Below are 24,270 nucleotides of genomic sequence, written 5' to 3'. Positions count from 1 at the left end.
TTGTCTTAAAGAGACACCACATAACCGTGACTTTTACAACACTTTAAAACTAACGATTATATCATTATCTCTTCTAAGAAAACAAAGGCAAGGTGATTTTTTACAAGCTTTCAAGTAAAAATCTTTGCTCACACATTTAAAGTACAATATACCTGAAATTAACATGAACTTAAGGCAACTAATGTATATCACATTAATAAATCAGAAATAAATCACACTGTGCACTTATTATTTATAATTAAATTATAACAAATTTTAGTTGTAGTATTAAATCAATGTAGCTGATTCATGTGCAATGATTATTTTTATAATCATTTTCAGTTAAACTAGCAATCTAAATTAATTGAATCTCCGTGGATTAATTGCTTCATCAGCATTACACGTTTTAAAAAAACTGTGAACCTGAGTTCAAGGATACATCCTTGGTTAATTCCGCTTTAGTAACATACCATCCACCTATCCTTTCTCGTCCGCCTATCCTTATCAGGGTCATGGGGAGACTGGAGCCTATCCCAGCTACCACCAAGTGAGAGGCAGGGTGCACCCTGGACAGGTCGCTAGTCTGACACAGGGCTATATTATCTTAAAACTCATACTCATATTCTAATTAATTATGTGAGTTATTTATTACTTAAGTATCACGGTACATGAATCTCAATAAAATAGATTTTTGACATTTTGCATTTTTTGTATGGATTAAACAAACAAGTTGTAACAAGGGAATTGGTAAGTTTTAGTGGCACTGGCAAACAAATGTTGAGACACAAGCTGATTCCTTATTTTTCAGGTCTCTGTGTAAAGTTAGTCAGTTGCTGCTAGAAGCTACACATCCTGTATACAGATATTATCTATTTATTATTTTATTATCAGTTTTCTCATCCGTTGATGGCCAGACAATGTAAATATTTATGTACTTAAGACATAGCTTAACAAATCAAGAAAATTTGAACATTTGGAACATGTACTCATCTAATGTTAGAATATAAAAATTATTTACACCTTTTAAATCGCAGCAGTCTTGATATGACTGAATTTAATTACTTTCTTTTTGCTGGTGTTTTTTAAAGAGACTGAGCTTAACCACCATAAATCATTGTGCACTGGGGCTTTGGTAATTAAAGAAAGCACAGTGATGAACTGTGTTTCTCTTATGCTCTCAAATTCGTCATTGCTACACGTGGGAGTAGTCCAGGGTACACTGAGACACAGAGTACTGTACTATGCAGTACTGTACATGTGACCAACTGGCCTAAATGTGCTTCATATTCATATATGAATAGGTTCTCCCAGTTAATACTCCCATGCTTTTTTGTGTGTTTCTTGTCAGTAGCTCAAAATGACTCAAGTCTCTTTTATACAAGAAACACATTCTTAACATAATTCCTTCACATATACATTTATTAATTCAGTCACTCCCACACTGAAAGTTTAGGTGGCTCTTATACTGTTTGGAGCTCGTTTCTAACTTTCACTTGCTGGTTTACTTACTTACTTGTCTTCCTCAAACCCATTTGCCCTTTTTATATTCAGTGTGAAAGCAAACTATTGAGTTTTTATGGTTACTTTATTTAAATAGTCAGTCTTATCCCACTAAACATTGAATGTCGAATAGACACAAAGGTCATGTATATATTGGGTCTGTCGGTCCATGGCCAATGGACAAAGTAGGTCCACAATTTGGACGTCCAACTATGACCCAGCCTGGACGTCAATATGACGTGACTTTACGCAGTGGGATATGACTAATAACTTCCAGTATGACTGCCTACAAAGGCCAATTTCGTAAACAGATCTTAACCACGTAGCTCTTTGCCTCTCATTCACTCCTTAAATATATTATAATGTATTCTGTGAAGGGGAGGAAAAAAAATCACATGACTTGAGTAGAGCAGAAATGTATTTGAGAGCTGCAAGACGTGACATAAAGTAAATCAACACATGGGAGCTCAGAGGCAGCTCATTCTGTTGTGGATATGGCGCCTTGGCCCAGCATCTAGAGGGCCAAAAAGCCAATGGGTATTTAAATAGCTGTGGATCACAGGCTTTGAAACATATCATTCCAGCTGACAATCTGCCGGCTGAAAGACCAGCTGCCCACCGTTTTCATGTCATGTCACAAAGCCGTTCATCTCCGTTCATCTCTTTTATACTCCATGGATCCATGAGGAGCACAGTTAAGAAATTTAAGAAAACTAAAAGTCACCATTTTAGCTGCTATTCTCTAAGGAGACAGAGTTGAAACAGGCTACATGTTTCTAACTGCCCTGTCCAGTAATAAATTTACTCTTTGGTCATTTCCATAAATAGTTTGGTGTCCAAAAGGTCTGAATAACTCTGTCCATCCAGGTCACCTCATTGTTATTGGTTAACTACATAAAACATGTTTCTTTTTTCCCCTGTTTGGTTTTGAAAGCTTCTCCCCAATGGTAGCAGATGAGTATAACCCAGATATCCTTACATAATGAACCAAGGAGGCAGTGTGCAAACAGGAAACCCAAATCAACAGACCCATAGAGGGAAATACAGTATATGTGTTATTTGTTTGTGTTTTGTTAATTTCCTCCTTCATTAGTTCTGTTTTGTGCTTAATGGCCTACTGTGCCACTATTTCAACCTGCTAGCAGAGAAGAGAACACCAGTTGTAAACCTCTAATGAGTCCGTATCGGTCCACTTCCACTGCCAGTGTACCTTGGGGCAAACAGCTTTGTCAAATGCATCGACCTCTTGTTCTGTTTGATGTATTTCATCGCCTTCTAAAACATAGAATATTACGGTCAAAACAATATGTCATTACCCAGAAATTTCCCAGAATATGATTAAAATGATTTGAAGAAACTCAATTTCCTAATGTTCCAGTAGGCATGGTTACTAAATTCATAAATACAAGGCATCTTAACAAGCAAAACCTTACCCAAATGATAGGCAGTATGCTCTGTTGCTAAACATTTCTTAGTGTTCAGCTCTTTGTACTGTTTTTGTACAAATGTACAATCCAAACCGTTTCTACTCTTGGTGCTTCAGATTAAAAACTTAAATATACCTACAAGTTCCTCTATTGTAACGGACTTGTAGGTAATCCAATACACTACTCACGTCTTTGTTAGCGATTCTGTTTTTCAATAAAACAAATCAATTTAACAGGATTTGGGAACTTTTGGTTAAATATGACATGCAAGGACTGTCCCACAGTGAGCTGAAAGAACTGAAGGTGACAAACTCTCGACTGTGTATAGTAACACCTCCAAATAGCATATCTGTGAAGTGCAGCATGGCTCAGCAACTTGCAGCCTTTTGTCCCATGATCATCACTTTTATATGTTCAAGTGCATAGTGTGAAGGATGTCATAAGGCCTTGATGCAATCAGATGTAAAACACAATATTTATGAGTATTTTAAGTTCTGAATCAGTCAGATTTGACCCGACAAGACAGGAAGGTTGTTGCCAGTTCTTAATTGTTGCCATTTATTTTGAGTTCTTAAAACATCATCAAACATTAATTTCCAAAAGTGGATATTTTAGGGAGAAAGATGAAATGTGAAATGATGAACATTTTGTTGGTATAAACTATAAATCATGATTTTATTAAATGATTGGACAGGATTGGAGTCAGGATTGGATTCAGGGCAAATATCACACCGAATTGTTTTATTATAGTACTTATTAGTACTATGGCAAGGTAAAGGTATATTTGCTGGGATTAGCCAAAAAAACAAAAGTCTTCTGAAGTTAAAAAAAAAGTGGCTACAGTCTTTTTTTCTGTGACTTTTATTGTGGAAGCCAGTCACTGAAATGCTGAACAATATCTAACCTACAGCATTTGTTTTTCAGTGGAGTATGCAATCAGCTGTGCCCAATGACCCAGCAACGAACTTAAAGAGGGGACAAAATATCTTTATGTACCAAATTACTGTATAGTAATTATTGAGAGGAAAATAAATGCCCATGTTATGAACTGATTGCACTGTCTCTCATTAGCTCAGGGGAAAACATACTCATTATAATTGAGGGCTGTCATAAAAGTTGAAATGAGCTCTCCATGTTTGCTTCATTTGATGGTAATGAAAATGCTATAGCTATTGCATGACTGTAGAGGCTCAAATATTGCTAACCAATTCATCTAGCCTCTTGGGAAAACAATGCTTATACAATGACTTTTTATTAAAATTAAAGGCACATATTTCCTTTTTTTGTTCGAAATGTCTAAAGCAATTAATTCAAAATAATAACCTTAAATAGTCCGTATTTTAAACAAAGAGCTAGGTTTAAAAAGAAAAAGTCTGATAAAGTACAACTATACACTGTTTTATAGTTCGTTGTCATGATTGCACTTTTAGCAGCAGTTGATGTCTAGCGCTGAAGCTGCTACGTTTACACGGAAAAAGAAAAGACAGAATCTCCTGTCAAGAGACTCCCACACGAAATACTTCAGCCTTTACCACTGCAGGAAAGTTATGACCTAAAGAGGAAAAAAAGAAGAACGAAAGATGAAGTCTTCTCAAGGCATATACATGCACAGACAGAAATTAGATGAAAGGAAAACTTAGATAAAAGGGATGAACCTTTTTTCTCGTTCACTGAAGCAAAAGAATAAAAGAAGTGTTCTCACTGTACATCCGTGTCTCACTCTTGTTCTTTCCTGTTGTTTTTTAAATGTCAGTATAATCCGGCATTGATCTACACATGCATGTGGAAAATTACTCACACCTGCCAACTACATAGTTGATGAAACTTAGAAGGCACGATACATCCTCATTGCCATTAGACATTTGAAGTCTTTTTTCATACTCAGTGCTACTTCTGAGTGTTGAGTTGGCCTTGAAAGTTGTAAGTTTCCTATAGTTTTATCTGCATGCACCACTCACTTTGCTTTATGTAGTGCGTTTCTTTCTTACCTGCTAACTAAGTATTCTTAACTGTGCAAGAAATGCTTTGCAATCTTTAATTTTAATGACTTGGTAAAGACATCCAGTGATGTTATGGTGCTTGGTAGCATTAATAAAATCAGACCTGCTTGCTTTGTCTGTAAAGATCGAAAAAGACGGCCCAGTGTTATTACTGCCACAAAACTTAGGCCATGTCCACACTAATACGTTTTTGTTTTGTAACTTTGTAATTTTGCGTTATTCGCAGCAACAACTCCACCTCATTGTTAGTCCATCCACTCAGTGCTTTTCCTCAACCTTTCGCCGCGATATTTCAACGAGCCGGAAAGTTAGAAAACAGCTGACAGAAATGAGGCAGGTCAAATCGTCTTGCCTTTCACGCATGCACAGTACTGGATCGTAAGCGTTTTCGGCCGTTTCAATGTGGACGCACAACTCTGTGAAAACGACTGAAAGCGATAGTGTGGACGTGGAGCGTTTTCAGACGAAAACGCAGTTTTCAAATTTGTGTGGACGTAGCCTTAGAGAGCCTTAAGATTAAAAATCAAGATTCTAATCATTAGCATGTATAGAGGACATACACACAGGAACTACTTTCACTTTCTTCTCTACAACTTAAATGTAGTCATAAAACAGTAATGGAGATCTTGAGAACCAAGAGTTTGTTTACTTAGCAGCTTTCAACTTTCTACCTCCCACTTTTTCTTTCATTCAGTCTCGTAAAAACTCTCGCCTCAAGGTCACTGCAGTATTTGGGGAGGGTAATGTTAGTTCAGGGTTGTCTGTTGTCAGTGGGGTTCACTTCGGCCACATATACCCACAGGCAGCCATTTCCTCCGGTCCCCCCCTCATTCAGGCAATTTAAAATCTGTATACTCATGGGATCATCAGGCAGCAGCTTGCAGGCCTCAGCAAGGGCTATGAAAGGGCTTGAGATTACTGTAACTTACACTGCAGGTGTGGGTGATAGAGGAGGATGGATGGTAAAAATGTAATCAACGCCTAAGCTTGTTCCTAGTCGCAGTCTATTAGCATGAGCAAGGGCTTAGTAATTATTTTCGTGGACTAAATCCGCCCCGCTAGGACTGAGGGTGTAAGTGCAACTGTATTTATAGTCTCTTTGTGCCATTGAGGATGTGAATATTCTTTGTGCTGTTGCTGTTCTCTATGTGTTACATGATAATTATGTATAGAAATATTCTTGTCAGATAAGTTATAGGCAGCTTATAGCCAATCTCCAAAGCAGGAAAACATACAGTAAAGTACTTATTGAGCACGCCAACATGTCTAATTGTTACCTGTTATTAATTCTGAAAAGTTACCATTACAAATGCAATTTTGCAAATCCAAAGGTATCCAGCTGCCTCACACCTATCTGAGTGTTTCCGTAGAGAAACCTGTGACTATAATGACTTGTTTTTATTAGTAGATTACAGACTTGCTCATTAAATCTCTTTACTTGTGATCAGATAATTAACACTGCTCTTGATAAATTGTGGTCATCATTATTGACTGGCTTCACCTGTAGTTACTGTATATTGTTAGTAGAGTGCCAAAATAAATCTTCCACTCACTTTGCTGCCTTTTTGCAAAAGAGGCATTTGCATTTTCAACATTGTCCCTGCTTAGTAAATCTGACCCCAAATTGGGTCTAAGTTGATCAGGAAATCACAGTGGAAACTGTGATGACAGTTTTGGTGTTTATCCAACTATTTGCTCAGGTGGCACCTAAAAAACAAAACACATATCGTTACAGCGACATTATCTCACACACACACACACACACACACACACACACACACACACACACACACACACACACACACACACAAATAATAAAAGGAAAACTGTTAACTGAGTCTGCTTGGGATGGAAAATCATCACTAACGTTGTTGCTTATTCAAATACATCCATGTCAAGCAACTTCCTGCAAGGAGTGACTCATTTAAAAGAAAATGAAATCCTACCACTTGTAGACTATGAAGACACTAAATGATCTCTGAGTTTCCAGTCTTACCCAAGGCACAGAATGGATGAAAGTCATGAAAGAAGAGTCAGAGTTATCATAATAAGAGTTGTTCTATTATTTCACTCATGATAATTCAGCTGTTAGCTCTCTGCTGCTTTAAAACGAACTCTCCCAGCAGCTGCTGCCATTGTGAACAATATGCAGCATTCAGTATGAAGCCTTATGAATTCCAAACTATCTAACAAAACAACCAAAGTCATTAGTAAAGAATTTGTGTATCCACATTAATATTTCCATCGACACAATAACTGAAAAATCATCAAAACCAACAACCTGCATATCTGAATAAAAAAAGCACCTCTATGCACTTCACTTTGTTAATTGACTAATTAGAATTGTCTCACAACCTTGATTTCAGAAAGAAAATAACAATAAAGCCGTACCTGCTGCTGCACTTTAACGGGGACTCAGCGGGCTTTTTCTAAACACTAATTATTAGAATAAAAGCAGCAAGAAAAGCAATAATGAGAACAATTACTTTCCTACGCTTTTACGTGTTTCGCAACAAAAACAAAGCCAACGGGGAGACGGTTGTTGGACCCGTATACTGAACTTTGCATGTGCCTGTTAGTCATACCGTGGTGGAGGGGGCTGGGTGGTGTTTGGTAAGTGATATAGAGCTGGTGTGCATAATGCTGATGTGCAGTTTGAGAAGCCAGTTCCAGATGACAGGCTTGCAGACAGGCAGGCAGGGACTGAATGCTACTGTACTATTTCTCCTTTACCGCTTCGCCAATAACTTTGGTGTTGCAATGGGTTTCTCATTTAGTAGGTGCCAAGCTGCACAGGCTCTGATAAGACTTCCTGAGCACACACTGATCCACTCTGCTAAATGTATGGTGAGGCAAACTGACAGCTTCCCCGTACTCAGGAAATCTAGAAGCATCATTTTAAATCACTGCAAGTTATGTATTAGCTAAGAAATGTAGGAAGGACTTTAAATGTTAAATCATCGCTTTTTACTGATTTGATACTGGATTATTGCTCACGCTGTCAATAACTTCTCAAGAACAGTCCCATATGGGTTATTAATTCTCAAATCAACAAGATCCGTGGTATGTGATTCATGGTGAGCTGTGACAGCCTACAGCTGATGCTATCAGCTCACTCCTCCAGTCCCTAATCGTATTCAAACAGACAGTGAGGTCTTCATAACTTGACAGCTCACACTCTTACTCTGCTGATCATTCATGCTGCTGTGTTGCTATTGACCCAGGTTGCTGCAAATTCCCTGCACCTCCTGTAACTCCTCCTGCTGCTGTGTCTAGATAGATGCAGAGGGAGCTGCTGCCGAATAATTACTGGTGTTGTGCCATGATTTCATACTGAAGGAGTTTTATTTTAAAATGGGATCCATGGGAGGGTTTCAGGGTGACCAAAAAGAACACAAAGGCTTGTCTCAGATTTGCCAAAAAAACATCTTGATGATTCCCAAACTTTTGGGAAAATAATTTGTGGACTAAAGAGATAAACCTTTTTAGAACGTTTGAGTCCCATTGCATCTTGGATGACACTAACAAAGCATTTCATAAAAAGAGCATCATACAAGTTAAATATGGTGTTGGTAGTGATGGCCTGTGTCCGCCATCAGTTCATATCCTGAAGCTCAAGCACCTCTGAATGTGTCAAAAAAATACACATATGAATAAATAATCCAGACATAAATCGAAATGAGATGCTTTGACATGACCTTAAATAGGCTGTTCGTTCTCGAAAACCCTCCAATTTGGCTTAATTAAAACAGTTCTGCAAAAAAGACTGGGCCAAAATTCCTCCACAGTGATGTGAAAGCCAGTTTTCACAAATGCCTGATTGAAATTCTTGCTGCCAAGAGTGTCACAACGAGTTATTAGGTTTTGGAGTACTTTTTTGAATATGGCCAAGTAGGTTTTGTACTTACACAAGTTATCTTCATCTAATATTGAGTTTGTTTTAATGATCTGAATCAGTGGTCCCCAACCCCTGGGTCATGGACTGATACCGGTCCTTGAGCTGTTTGGTACCAGGCTGCAAGAGTTGAGGCTCGAGTGACATTTATGGTTTTCAGGGTTTTTAGCGTTATTTTTGAAATCGTTTTTAGCGTTAACTCTGGTTTTACTGGGTCTTTTTCCGTGTGTTATGAATAAATCTTCTTTTTTGGCACCGGTACTGGTTTTATTTTGGTATATTTATCCACGACACCGTAAAGTCCAGTCCATGAAAATGTTGTCAGACATAAAACAGTCTGTAGGTTGGGGACCACTGATCTGAAGCATCTAAGTATGATAGATATGGAAAAAAAAAAACAAAAAAAAAAACTAAGAAAGCAAGAAGGAAGAAAATATTTTTTCACAGTATTGGTGACCACAGTGTTGGTCATAAAAAAGAGGAAAAATAGAGTACGTTTAAATTAAAAAATAAATAAATATTAAAAATACTGTTTGATGCTCATTAAAATGGAGAATGTTAAAGGTTTAAGAGTTTAAGTGTAGAACTGCCACAGAAGAAATTCTAGACAGACTACGGAGCTCACACTAAGCCGATTTAAACAGCTGCCAATAGCGATTATGCAATATGAGACTCTCCTATGACTTGTGTCACCCCCTCTGAGATTGGCTCTGCTCTTGTAGACCTTTCTGCCCTCAGGAGCAAAGAGTGTCCATCATACCCGTAATTATCTGGAAGGGAGGTCCATCACTATTGCATATTAGCAGCACACAGACGGCATGGCAGTAAATAATCCCATCATTTCACCCAGAGGAGGTCAGGCAGACATAAATTTAACACAGAGCAGTTTTACATCCTGGAGGGCATTGTAGGGAGGTTTCATCATCAGAAGGATTGATGTCTTGGATTTCCCCTCCCTCCCTCCCGCTGCCTTTCAGCCAAAGCCAAGAACTCATCCAATGAGTACAGGAGTAATTTTTTGGTTTCTTTGATTAATGTACATCTGAATTGCACTCAGTTTTAGGACTGCTTTGGACCATTTTAATTTCTCAACTGGAATTCTACACAAAATGTTTTGTCAAGCAACTCTTGACAGCAGACCAGCAATGACTCAGTTCTTATGCCTGAGATGCTCAGCACTTAAGAATTGTATAAGCTTTCATGGCATTTATGGGCTCAATTTGTATTTCAAGAGTTTTCTTCTTTTTATAAAATGAAGACAGCAAGAAAGCTTGATTCTTCTAATTGTAATTCCTTCAAACGTGATATACTGTTGTATTGTGTTTGTGTAATTACAAGCAAAGTGCTTCTACAAAGCTTTTGAAATACTTAAGTAATTGAAAATTAAGAGAAAAATGCAGAAGACCAACAAATGCAGTTGCAAAATATATAGTGACTTTTCTGAGAAAGTCATTGAGTTTCCTTAGGAAACCTATAAAATGAAAAGCATTGTACTGAAACGTTGTACTGAAATGCAGTACTGTACAAAAGTCTTGAAATGAGCCACACCTTATTTCTTTATTTTGCATTTAAGGTGCCAGATTGGGTTTTGTTTGTTTGTTTTAAGTGCTTTTGAGCAATAGTTCTCCAGGCTCTCTCAAGTTTTTCTTTGGACTCTGGCTGCCTTTTCACAAATTTTCAGTCCAGTCCTTGTACATGATCATTTTCAGAACAATGTTTAGTTTATTTTAGTTTCCTTGTTCTTAGCAAAGGACCAGTTTTAAACTGTATCTTTAGTCACTTTGTTACTAGCAGCTTCTCTTAAAAAACTGAACAAAAAAACCCCCAACATTTTTATCCTAATTTCTTTAATTGAATCGATGAAAAATGCCAACGTTTGACAGGGATAAAATAGTTGAAAAACACATTTTTCCACCACTGTCCACAAGGTGTATAGAGTGTCATTTAAAAAATGAGGAAGCTGGAAGTGGGCAACGAAACAGGAAGAGATGCAGCTGGCCATATGACTTGGTCTGTCTGGTGGAACCTCATCAGAAATGGTCTAAGTTGAAGCGTGACTGCCACCAAGCCATTTTTAAGAAAGGAAAACAACAATACAACAACTGGACCGGAAATCAGTGACAACAAGTTTTATGGAGGGATTAATCCAAATTTGAGGTTTTTTGGTTCAAATATTCAATATGTATGGCGGAGGTCAGAAAAGAGGTACAACAGTATCTACAGTATCATCATATCAGTATCTACTGTAAAACACAGTGGAGGCCATGTCATGGATTGGTGCTGAATTTCAGCCTTTGGCGTTGGGATCTTGTCAAAACTAATGGAAATATAAATCCTGAAAACTATTCAGATTTTGATCCATCTACAACACTGGAAAATATATGATTGGGAACAGCTTCATATTTCACTATGTCGAGGATTTCAAACACACTGCCAGAGCAGTAATAGCATGCTTGGATAGAAAGAGACACTGTGGGACACTGTCATTCATGGATTGGCCTCCCCAGAGCCCAGACCTGAACGTTCATCTTACGAATCATCTTAAGAGAGCAGAACTAAAGGCAGCTAACATCCAACAAGGAGCTCTGAATGTCCTTCATGAAGTCTGAAGAACTATTCCTGAAGACTATTTAATGAAACTAAAGGACAGCTTGCCTATGAGAATTTAGGCTGTGTTAAAGAATAAAGGTGATGATGGCTGTGGTCATATTGACGTTCCAGTTTCTTCTTACTGTATTTCCATGTTTCCATATTTCAGTAAATCATTGAACCTATTTCCAATTTTCCTTACAAAAGGAAATAAGTGGTGACTCAAGATTTCTTTTAACAATACTGTATTTTGTTACACTCTCTTGCTGCCCCCTTCCATCACATTTTTTTTGTGCCTTTTAGAGTTATCACATCTTTAAATATCCATGACATTTTGTCCTCTAATGCAGCGCTTTCAAATTCCCTTTTGAAAGAGAATTTCTTCCTTGGCTCTTTGTCTCTCTGTTTGTTTTCCCCTGCTTGACATTTATAAAGTAAGCGCTTGGAGGATGCTGTGAACAGCAGAGAGTAGCTCCGTCTCCGGGACATTGAGCGTCCATGGTGCGAGCAGCTTCGGATCACTCACTTAAGCAGCTAACATTTCAAATGGACAATAAAGAGAGTCCTGGTCCCTCTAGAACAATAAAACAGTGTTAGAGTCAGGGGTGGATGCACTGTAATACAGACAGATATTTCTCTGCCACAGCTGCAGCTGCTGTGCTCAGCAGAAGGGGAAAGGCTGAATCAAAGGACGCTCACTACACCAAAGAAAGGGAGCACGATTCACTCCAGCATTCAAGTTTACTTCAGGTGTAACATTAATTTTCTCTCCATGTATCAAAGGTGTATTTATACAGGGAGTGCAGAATTATTAGGCAAATGAGTATTTTGTCCACATCATCCTCTTCATGCATGTTGTCTTACTCCAAGCTGTATAGGCTCGAAAGCCTACTACCAATTAAGCATATTAGGTGATGTGCATCTCTGTAATGAGAAGGGGTGTGGTCTAATGACATCAACACCCTATATCAGGTGTGCAGAATTATTAGGCAACGTCCTTTCCTTTGGCAAAATGGGTCAAAAGAAGGACTTGACAGGCTCAGAAAAGTCAAAAATAGTGAGATATCTTGCAGAGGGATGCAGCAGTCTCAAAATTGCAAAGCTTCTGAAGCGTGATCATCGAACAATCAAGCGTTTCATTCAAAATAGTCAACAGGGTCGCAAGAAGCGTGTGGAAAAACCAAGGCGCAAAATAACTGCCCATGAACTGAGAAAAGTCAAGCGTGCAGCTGCCAAGATGCCACTTGCCACCAGTTTGGCCATATTTCAGAGCTGCAACATCACTGGAGTGCCCAAAAGCACAAGGTGTGCAATACTCAGAGACATGGCCAAGGTAAGAAAGGCTGAAAGACGACCACCACTGAACAAGACACACAAGCTGAAATGTCAAGACTGGGCCAAGAAATATCTCAAGACTGGTTTTTCTAAGGTTTTATGGACTGATGAAATGAGAGTGAGTCTTGATGGGCCAGATGGATGGGCCCGTGGCTGGATTGGTAAAGGGCAGAGAGCTCCAGTCCGACTCAGACGCCAGCAAGGTGGAGGTGGAGTACTGGTTTGGGCTGGTATCATCAAAGATGAGCTTGTGGGGCCTTTTCAGGTTGAGGATGGAGTCAAGCTCAACTCCCAGTCCTACTGCCAGTTTCTGGAAGACACCTTCTTCAAGCAGTGGTACAGGAAGAAGTCTGCATCCTTCAAGAAAAACATGATTTTCATGCAGGACAATGCTCCATCACACGCGTCCAAGTACTCCACAGCGTGGCTGGCAAGAAAGGGTATAAAAGAAGAAAAACTAATGACATGGCCACCTTGTTCACCTGATCTGAACCCCATTGAGAACCTGTGGTCCATCATCAAATGTGAGATTTACAAGGAGGGAAAACAGTACACCTCTCTGAACAGTGTCTGGGAGGCTGTGGTTGCTGCTGCACGCAATGTTGATGGTGAACAGATCAAAACACTGACAGGATCCATGGATGGCAGGCTTTTGAGTGTCCTTGCAAAGAAAGGTGGCTATATTGGTCGCTGATTTGTTTTTGTTTTGTTTTTGAATGTCAGAAATGTATATTTGTGAATGTGGAGATGTTATATTGGTTTCACTGGTAAAAATAAATAATTGAAATGGGTATATATTTGTTTTTTGTTAAGTTGCCTAATAATTGTGCACAGTAATAGTCACCTGCACACACAGATATCCCCCTAAAATAGCTAAAACTAAAAACAAACAAAAAACTACTTCCAAAAACATTCAGCTTTGATATTAATGAGTTTTCTGCACTCCCTGTAGTGGGAAAGAGCTCATTAGTTCTTTAAAATAATCAGAATTTAATTATCATCTTTCAGTTAAGAAGCACTGGCACAAAATCTAATATAACACTCAATCTTTTTAACATGTGCAGCAGCAGAAATAACATTGTTTAATACTTTTGTTTCTCCCTGTATATGTACTCAGGGGACCACAGTAAGTCTGAGCAAAGATAGGATTGTTCTTACTGTATATGACAAGATGTAAATCAGCTTGGTGGGGGATGTGTGTGTTAATTTATTTCTGTCCTTCCAGCACAGGGATAAGAATGACAGTTAGGTGATGATCCCTCATGTCTGAGCCATCTCACGCCTCATTCCCCTTGAAGGAATAACATTGAACAGGGATTTACCCAAGACCTTGACTTGACTGCCTGCATGCAGAGAAGAGTGTGCATTGTCTTTCTTTTTTTGTACAGCTGTGCGAGTCTTTGGTTTGTAATAAGTAGGAGGGTCACCAGCCTTAAGGGTGTGCGTGTGTTTCTCTGGCTTCATCTTTGCCAGTTTTATGTGCGACGCATGACGCGGTCCTTCCAGAAATAAACAGGAGATAACTGAGATTTATTGGTTTGATTATTTTCTATAACTTACTGTTTTTCAAACTGACCTCTTCCACCAAGCGTGACTGCTTGATAGATGTGCTTGATTAACAGAATTGAGTACTACAAATTAGAGGCCACAGTAACCTCAAGTTCCAGTTTCATAACTTCATATGTTATCACTAGCTCCGGTACGCAATTCATCAAAGCAGGAATGACCCCCAAACTGTTGTTCCAACAAGCTCCAAATTATCTTTTAAATTTTTTTTTTATGATGCACTGGACATCAAGAGCCACAAGAGCAAACATTCCCAAATGTATACTCAAGCTTGACTGAGGTTTATTTACTACCATGTTTAGTCATGTGTTGCGGTCATTCATCCTTAATCAGTTTTCAGGTTCAGGTATTATATTATGTTATGTTAAGCTTTTTTCTGTTTTTCTTCACTAAACAAAAAAGAAAGCCTTTCTCTTTCTCTTGCGGAAGAGACTTCATTGACAACAGAAACCTTCATTTTGTATTCATACAAATAGAAATATGCTCTTCTTTAATATGCACCTTAACACTGCAGAACACTGTGCTTTTCCTGCAGCCCAGTCGAACCTGTGTTAACTTTGCTGCAGTGACTGCTGGGCTAACAAATGTAGACATGCTTTGGCAGTGCTATGCCCTGCTGTGGGTTTGACATCAAAAGGAGACGCTGGGAATAAACTTCTGAGTCTATTAAGCCCATCATGTCCCTTAATTTTGCATTTGTTAGCATTCGTGGCTGTTGAGTTGTCGGAGGACATTAGGCGGTGAGATCCATCTCTATATACTCTCAGAGGGGGATCTCTCCTGCTCTGCAATAACTGGGGATGGATGTCATATTCAGATTTAGTTATATAAAAATTTTAAAACATTTTTTACTGTGCTTCTGACTTGCAAGTAGCCCTTACTTGACCTTACCTTCTCATAGCATACTGCCAACAGATAAAGTCACGTGATACACAACCAAAGGAGGGTCACAAAAATAGCAAAATAACAACATGATCTTATTTTTTGTCTGTTCTTTACTCCAAACATTTCTCACAGCAGACGAATAAACACAGGTTGCATGATTTCTTTGTGGTTTCTAAGTTTTTGTTGCACATCATCATTAAACAGAACCTTGCTGAGAATTAAAAAAGGCCTGGTTTAAAGCATAAGCTTTAATCCCTTAGAAAAGCAGTACAAGAAGCTTGAGAGGGTCTAAATGGGAATGTGTACCTATTGTTTTCACTTGGATTCAAGGATTACTTGTAATTAGTTGGACCCCTGCACAGAAAAGCTGTCAGACAAATTATGCAAACAAAAAACGAATATTTTTTTAAATGAGTGAACACTCAAGGACACATGTACGGATGTACGAACAGACACATTATCTGTCCCATTTGCCTTCCTTTCCTCTCCTCCCACTCGGAAACACGCAAACACATTAAATCCAATTTGAAGCTACAATCCAAAGGCTTCGGCTTGTGCAATTGAGGTTAATCAAATGTCTTTTTTTCCCCCCCATATTTGTGTTCGTTCTTCTAGGCAATGCATGCACCATGTCAGAGTACAACAAGCTGAAGAGCATGCTGCTGGATATGCAACCAAAAGCGCTTAAGGCTGGGGAGCAAAATCAGAAGAGAGACATGGAGGAGAAGAGAGCGCTGGTGGACACCATGTTTAAATACCTGGATGCGAACCAGGATGGCCGACTGATCAGTGATGAACTGGAAAAGGTGAGTGTCAAATGAATCAACACAGCTGTGTGAAAGAAGAGATAAATGGCTGGGAGTGTTTTGTTTGCCATAAGTGTTTGTAACAGTTTTTGTTTGTGGACTTGTCTCCAACAAGTATTTCCAGTTTAAATGTATCACTGTGCAAATTTACAAAAAGAAAAAGAAAATGCTGGCAGATTTTTTTAAATAACGTTTTTTTTTTTTTTTTAAATTCTATTAAATTATATATAATGTGATCCTTTAAATAGAAGCCTGTATTGCTTACAGTGGGTAATTAGTCAACCACATTTTTATCTTCATCTACACCAATGATCAAGACAGTGTGATCAAGTTATAAGTGAGAGTGGCTGGAACATTTAGTCATCTTGCTTAACAATAAGAAAAGCTGTCTTCCCACCCGGGGCTGATGGGAAAAATTTGGCATTGATATTTGACTCAATTAAATTACCGTGAGTGTCATCTGGTATCTTGAATTGGGCATCAGAGATGTGTGTTAATTAGACTCCACCTAGCCAGTTCTATGATATCAGTGACTGCCATTGTGCCAATATGCAGTAAACCATGTTAGCCATAGTTGACATCAGACTGGAGCAGGAACAGATGTTTATATGTGCATTTTAAATTTGCTGTTGCTCTTTATTATTATGTGGGCATCCAAAGACAAAGGTTGCATGATGCCAAAGGAATATAAACTCAGTACGGGTTAAAATGAATTCTCAAAAGTGCTTCAGCTCTTTCCAAGCTCTTTAGACTTCAGTAATTATTCTCATGTTATCTCACTGTGGCTTTATATTGCAACCAGAGTGTTGTCCAAGTTTAGAATTTCAGTGACTTCTGCCTTTTGTGACAGATCTGTATTGAGGGAATTATTAATGCTGATATATGTCCACATGAAATCTTTAGATTGGACACTCACATCCTGAGGAATTCATAAATTCAGTTTCGCAGAGATAATGCTTTTAAGAATCAAAGATGAATCCCAGTCATCCCTCCAGACTGTCTCCAGTTTTGGATCTGTCTATTGTCACAGATGGTCTTGGAGGGTAAAATCCTGTCCTTAGGTTTGAAATATTTAATTCAAATGCCTAAGGACAGAGTTATCTGTGACAGGAAAAACATGGCTGCAGTCAGCTGCAGGCTGGCTCATGAAAAAAAAAAAGTTTGGTATATCCATTATTATGCCATGTGACATGTCCAGAACCATATAAAATCAGCTGGAGATAAATGCTAAGCTGGAATAGCTTGGAATGGCAGTTTACTTTTTTCCATTAGATCTTGACCTAAAAACATATTTTACAGGAAATTTATTATTATTATTATTATTATTATTATTATTATTATTATTATTATTATTGTATCGAACTGTACCTTGATATATTAAAGCAAATATTGACTTGCTCTTCTCTTACAAGGGTCTCAGCTCACAGATTTTAGAAAAATAAAGCCAAAATAACTAAATAAATAAATAGAATAACCACATAAGGATTCAATTTCCAGAATTTACTGTCCAGGCGTTTTTGTTGTTGCTGTTATAATAAATTCTAAGCACATAAATATTGGCACTAACTAAAAAGATTAGGTGAGGTGTCCTACATAAATGCTACATAAGCAGTCTAGCTTTCTAGCATGGGCCAGCATCTGATAAATATAGAGTTACACTGAGAAGCATTTTTATTCTCTTATTTCTAGAGAAGAAACAACTTTTACAGAATAAGCGAGGCTGAGTTTTTTGTTTAACTTCCTAAAAACTGCTAAACATCACCCACTCAAAGATGGTTCCCCTGAGAGTGAAGTACTGCTACTACTGCAAAAGAGGACTCATAAATGACAGCGAATGGATGTGAGAGTGGTGAGTCTTCCCAGGGGAACATCTTTGAATTAACTCAGGTGCAGCATGCAAGAGTAGCAGGACCAGATACTCTTAAAAAGGAAAGGCAATCAGTATAGCACTAACATGACGGATTACATATTTAATCCACTACCTTTAATGAGAATGGAAGTACACTCAGGAGTTGTGAGTCTGATTCTCTTGTATATAGTACATTTGGTATTTAATTATGATGAGAGACAGCTGAACAGTGCTGTTTTGTTTTGTTTTTTAAATATGGAAAAAGTGGCAATTTCTCTCCTCATAGCACAGCAAAGTCAAAATAAAATCTTCATTAAAAAAGGCTCTATTAGAGGTTTAATCACTAATATATCACTTTTATAAAAGTAATAACCAGTGAATGTAAAAAGTATTGTTTTAATTAAATAGAGGATTCTGTGATTTTCCCCTTCAGTATTTGAAACTAGGCTATTAAAGTGATACAGAAAAGTTCAATTTGTACAGTATCTTTCCTTCTGAGTATGAATAATGTGGTTCTTTCTTACTACACATAGCTTAGGATCATAAAAAGATGGAGGCAAGAGAGAAACAATAAATAAAGCCTATAATAAGATATAGGACTATGGCACCTGTGTATAGATGTTTCCTTTTGATGACTGAATGGATGTATTCTGTGTTGTGTGTGTGTATATGTGTTAGATCTCCATGAAAGAGCACCTGGAGGACAGCCTGCTGGAGTGCACCATGCAAGACCTGCTACGCTATGACGACTACAACAACGATGGCCATCTCAGCCTCCACGAGTTCTACACAGCTTTCCGTAAATATTTTTCTATCCTTTTTTTTCCCCTTACAAAAAATGCACAGTTAATCTGTTAAAATATGTACGTATAATACTAACATATAGCGACATAAGCCATTTATTTGTTAAAAAAGATGGCACAAAAAATATGTGTAAGGTACGGGTGACGTACTTACTGTTGGTACATTTTAGAATTTCACAACATCACAATTCAATCAGCCTCTCCACAGCAGTTCTGAGGATAAAAGATTTCCTGGAACAGATAAATTGATAATTGCATCTGGAATCATCTGGAAGAGCTATAATAGCCTTTGGGGTTTAGGCTGAGTGGCAGCTGAGAGCATGCAGGTTCCACTTTATTAGGACCAAAAATCACAACTCCGTCACTAATGTTGCTATAGCACCGGCATGAAAATTGCTAGACACAGAGGCAACCTGCTGCAAATCTTGTTCTCAAACTCGCTATCTAATTTGATCATTGTCTTATCTTGCGTGTAAGTTCAAACTGTATTGAACTATGCTGCAAAATGGTAATAAAGTTGATGAATCCAGCAGCTAGTTATGGCAGGTGGCCATTTCCAAAGCTTTACCTTTGGCTTGTGCGGGTCCATTAAGCTCCACCATTAATTTAGCCCCTTAATGACTGGTTTAAGTGGAAGTCATCCTGCTATTATTTGGTTACAGTCCTTTCACCTTCCAGATGGGCAGTGAAAAGCCATTGCATGGTATTTATCTACCTACAGGTTTGCCTGCAGCATTTTAGGCCAGGTTAGTCAATGCATTTTATGTTTGACAAGCGGCTGAAGAAGTGGGCAGGGACCAATAACACAAGCTATTGATCAGATGACACTCAAGGTTAAGTGTTGGGCTGCAGAAAGGCAACACCGAGGGGGAGCAATTATGTTTGAGTGGCACATCTGGTGTTCTGGATAATGTTGATGGTGTTAAATTGTGTGTGTTTGCATGTTTGTGTATGCGTGTGTTTCTGCGATGCAGTCCGAGGTCTCATTAGTGTGGGTAGTGTGGGAAACCAAAAAGCCAGGAATCACAGGTGTGTTTAACAGGGTGGGCATTTACAATATGGACGCAAGTTTGGAAAAATGAAAAATTAACCTAAATGATGTGAGAAGGATTTTTTCCCCGCATTGATTTTCTTCCATGCAGCCAAATGCTTGATCTCAGGGCGAACATTTTAAATACAAGCCTTAGTCATGTTTTGGGGATCATATACCTCAAAGCACTAGGTTAGAAGGCATATTCAGGAGTCTTTCTTTGGTTTTCATGGTTCTCTCTGTTGGTGCTTTTCTTCTATTCTGTAGCTTTGATGTAAAAATCACAACCCTTTGGCCATTTTCCAAGAAGCCAACTCGAGCTTCACTATTATTCCCACAGTCTCTGAACTTGTTCTGTTATGAAACACAGTGTGTTTTTCTATTATTTTTATTATTTTGCCCCTCCATGTTGCCTTTGCCTTATTTAATGTATAAACCAAGCAAGTAAACCACCATTCAAAGCTCTGTCCTGCTGTCAGATATTTTTTTTTTCCACCACAAATTGAATAGAGGGCAATATGTGCTTTGCTAATACTCCTTAGATGATTACATTCTTATTGATTTTACCCTTGTACTCGACCTTTTTACAATCCCAGCAAGGTTCTTTGTGACCTATTTTTTACTTTTCTTAACTGTCATTGCGTCCTGTGTTAAGTGGATCCCACTTAAACACCTATTTTTGTCTCCAAGGGCATAGATTTAGAATTAAAATCAAAGAATAACACTGATTAGATTTACTGATGCGTTGTCAGAAATGAGAAGCAGCAATCACATCTATATTTGTATCATAGATAGTGCTCTTATCCAAACAGCACAAACATGGTGCAAAACCTACTGAGGTGCATCATATGAAAAGGCAGCAAAAGATACAAACCAAGAACTCAGGTAGGCAGAAAACGCAATTAGGGACAACTGCACTTTCCAGTATTTCCAGTATTTCCAGTGGTTGTCACCTGCACAGATTTAACATAGGTCATTTAACAGTTTTGAATACAAAAATGATGAATAGCTTATATTTTGCCCCAAATAAGCAGTCAGCCTGCGACATTTGTGGATTTTTGGTCTTTGGTCTGTTGAGATAGACACTGCGACTGATCAGCAGTTTCTTGTAAACCAGGTGTTTAATCATTCACGAACATACTACAGTTGACTATTTATTAATTTTACATTAATGCTGAACCACAATAACTCAGTTTGATTCGTAAAGTTAACAAAGATAGATAAACGAAAAATGTTTTTTGTATCTGCAAGTTGTGAAATTTTAAGAGCAAGCAGTGAAATCCAAAACTAGATATATATTAAAACATACCGAAGTGAAAGTGGTCTGTCTCATAAGCACTTCATCTTTGAATCTATCCTGTAATTTACTGCATTGTGTGGAAGCTAGCTTTACTCTGTGTCACTAGAATCTGCAGTTTTTGTCTTCTTGATTATTGTGTCCATGTCCCGTTAATTTCAGTTGCCTGTGCATGGACATTTGACAGAACAATGTCCAGCGCTGGTCAAGATACCCATTGCTTTTCTCTGAAATCACTTACAATTTGCATATTATTACTCATGGTACCTTCAAACACATCTCTTTTATTGCTTATTTTGCAGTTCACACCATTAATTCAGAGGTTTTGCTCAGAAGAGCCAGAAAAAGAATGACCTCTTGTTCTGCTTTACTGAATAATCAACATTCTCTTTCCCATAGAGCATATTGCGGGACAGAGATAACAGCATAATGGCTTTAAATTAGCTCTGTAGCCTCCTAATGGTTTAGGGTTTCAACAGGGTTCTGTTTCCCAACATTTATTACAGTGTCAACATTCTGTAGGAGTCGGTTGCTTGTACACGTGACCTTTGTGTCCAAATTAAAACCACTGTAATTACACAATAATAAATGTGCAGGAACGTGCCTCGTGGACTGTGTCAGTGATGCGCGTGCCAAGGTGATTCACATTACCTAAATGTTCGGTAAAAGACAACACAGTGCATTAGAATTGAAACTGCTAAGTGAGCAGGCTTATTGAGAGATATCTGTAGCCTGCAGATGTAATATATGTGGACGCACAAGGTCAGAGCTCCTGTGAGGATACATGTGTAGTATATAGAGCTGCCCTGGGGTGAGACGTGGACTGCATGCGCATTATGGCGAGTAACCTTTTGCAAATGTGGAGACTGGGATATCTATGCTGCAATTTTAATTGTGCCATTTCAAGCTATTGTGGTTTTCAGTATAGGTTATGTCGTACATGGAGTCAGTAAACTGCATGCTTTTTAACTGAAAGGTAGAACACACTAGTGTGATATGATAACGTGTGGATTCTCTACGTTCCTATTCATTTTAGAAATTTACAATATAGTGCAACCTTTGTGAATTGCGTAATAATAATTATTAATAATAAATATATCTAGTATTTTTTCATCAAAGGCTGTGTTATTTAAAGCTGAAACTCTCAGAATATCATGACAATCCTCCAATTTGAATTTGCGTTAATAGATGAAAACTTAAAAAGCAGGAATTTTGGAGGTCCTTCAGTCTGTGCACAGAAGAGCATTCAAACAGCAGAGAAAGATAAACAGTAATGGACAGGAACATGCCTCTGCTCCTTTTTCAGCTGTTTGTTTATTTTAAGTCTTCATGACTGACTCTCAGTCATCAAAACAACAGGAGTGGACCAGAGGACTGATAGGAAAGTGATGCAATGTGTGAAGGAAACAGCAATGCAGCAGCTGAAAGACAGCAAGATGTTTTAAAAGAAAAGATGAGAAGTGCTGACACTGATATCTCAGAGGTTTGTGACTATATTGTACCTGATCAGAGGAGTAGCCTAAACTTCATCTTGCTTTTTCTGTTTGTTTGGTTGGGGTTTTTTTTTTTGGTTTTCTTTACAATAGAAAATGCTGGAGGCATGTTGGTATGTAGTGCATGCCAAGGTTGCCGAAGCTGAAGGTCATGTAACTGTATATTTACAGAGCCATTAGTCATTGAGGGACAGTGCAACGAACCACTGGTTCCTTTTTTTTTTTTTTTTTTTTTGCGAAAGTACACAGCTGGAAAGCTTCTAATTAGGTCCAGGTTGGTTTTCTGTGGTTCATATTGCTTCTCCATGTTTCTCCCACATGCAGTTCTTTCCCTTTAAGCATTTACTCAACTGTGAGTATTTGTTTTCCGTGACGCCAACTAAGAGTGGAATTATGCTGTGATGCTGGGCTGCACTGGCAGGGCCACTCAGCGGCTCTGACTAATTAATCAAAGGAGAGAAGTTGAGACAGAGAGGTAAAAAGAGAGTGAGAAAGAGGAGGATGGCATAAAAAAGAAGGGAGGGGAGAGAGCATCATATGGGGAATTGGCTATTCTGAGAAGGCTAGTGGAGGAACGATAGTGGAAAGTGGTACTGGTGAAAAAAGAGAGACAAAGGGGGAGAAAGCTCCTCTTTGTCGCCGCTGGGACAAATAAGAGAAAGTGAAAACAGAGGTAAGAAAATGATTTGGTTGCAATTGAATATGTAAGAGACTTAGAACAGCCTTGCTAAATAAATGCAGGTTAATAGGTTGAAGAAGGAACTTTGTACAACCTTAGCAGGTGTATTTTGGTGAATTGCACATGTGAAATATGTGTGACCCCATTAAGGGTGATGTATGAATTTATCTGTATTCATTTATAAAATGGCAAAGCCCTGAAAAATGACCCATGGAATTGTGTTTGTATCCCACTTTGTGTGAAGCTTGCATTAGATAGATAGATAACGAAAAAAAATGATTTAATGTTAGCGCAGCAAATGTGAAAGGGAGGTTAACCCCAAGAGTTTAATTAAACCTAACACATCTCAACGCGGCTGAATAAGAACAGAGTTTCATGTATCTCAAGGTTATCAGATTCTTTATTTAATCTGTTCATTTTCAGCTGAATCAATACATTTTGTTTGCTCTTAATCTGCACAAATGATCTCGCTGAGATCGGATGTCAGTTTTACACGTTGAGCCTGTTGTTCTCTGACAGCCGTGTGAGTGAGCGACCTCCAGCTAAGCTGTCAACAGCAAAGTGACTTTGAAGTGAAGGTCTTGGAATAGTCTTCAGCACCCACACACTCAAAATTACATCAGTCTTTCCTCTGCTTTTTATTGTGTTTTTGGCCATTTTGTTTGCACCATGTCCTTCTCCACTTCAGTTCTACTTACAAATTCCTCTTACCTAGTTCACATTGCAGCCTTGTAGCAGTTAGTGAAATAATCGTGAAATGTAATCTATTGATTCGTGTTCCTGGACATGATTTTCCCCTTTTTTGTGCACAACATCTGTCATGGAGTCTGAGGGAAGTTCGATTCGTGTCCATGGACACAAGGTTAAGTGTTTCCAATTTTAAAAAGCTAAAACATTCACATTAGGACTTTAGGGGCCTGGTGGAGGCGTAAGTCAGTCACCACTTGCACAAGAGACTGCAGATCAAATCCCACACAGGATTTTTTTTTTACACTTTCTTTTGGTGCATTTACACTTTAACTGCATTTTCCATCCCCGTTTTCTGTTCACTTATTTTTTGGATAGATTTTGGCAACAGACGTGTGCAGTTAGGCTTAGTGAAAGATCAAGGTTCAAATGCAATGTTAAGTTTTACTT

General features: G+C 38.3%; 1 protein-coding gene across 1 annotated transcript in view; it reads left to right on the top strand.

Annotated features, from left to right (window-relative positions):
- The window catches only part of fstl4 (follistatin-like 4), a 224,057-nt gene that overhangs the window by 132,338 nt on the left and 67,449 nt on the right, over positions 1-24,270 (top strand). The window contains exons 5-6 of the mRNA XM_085421101.1: positions 15,792-15,982; positions 18,510-18,630. Coding sequence (XP_085277227.1) covers positions 15,792-15,982; positions 18,510-18,630 — 312 coding nt within the window. The remainder of the gene's footprint in view (positions 1-15,791; positions 15,983-18,509; positions 18,631-24,270) is intronic.

This window comes from Rhamphochromis longiceps, linkage group LG10 (assembly GCF_057381845.1).
Source record: "Rhamphochromis longiceps isolate RC_006_pf linkage group LG10, R_longiceps_female_GT1.1, whole genome shotgun sequence".
Lineage (NCBI taxonomy): Eukaryota > Metazoa > Chordata > Actinopteri > Cichliformes > Cichlidae > Rhamphochromis > Rhamphochromis longiceps.
Note: the sequence above shows the minus strand (reverse complement) of the source record. Positions and strands in the feature narration are given on the sequence as shown.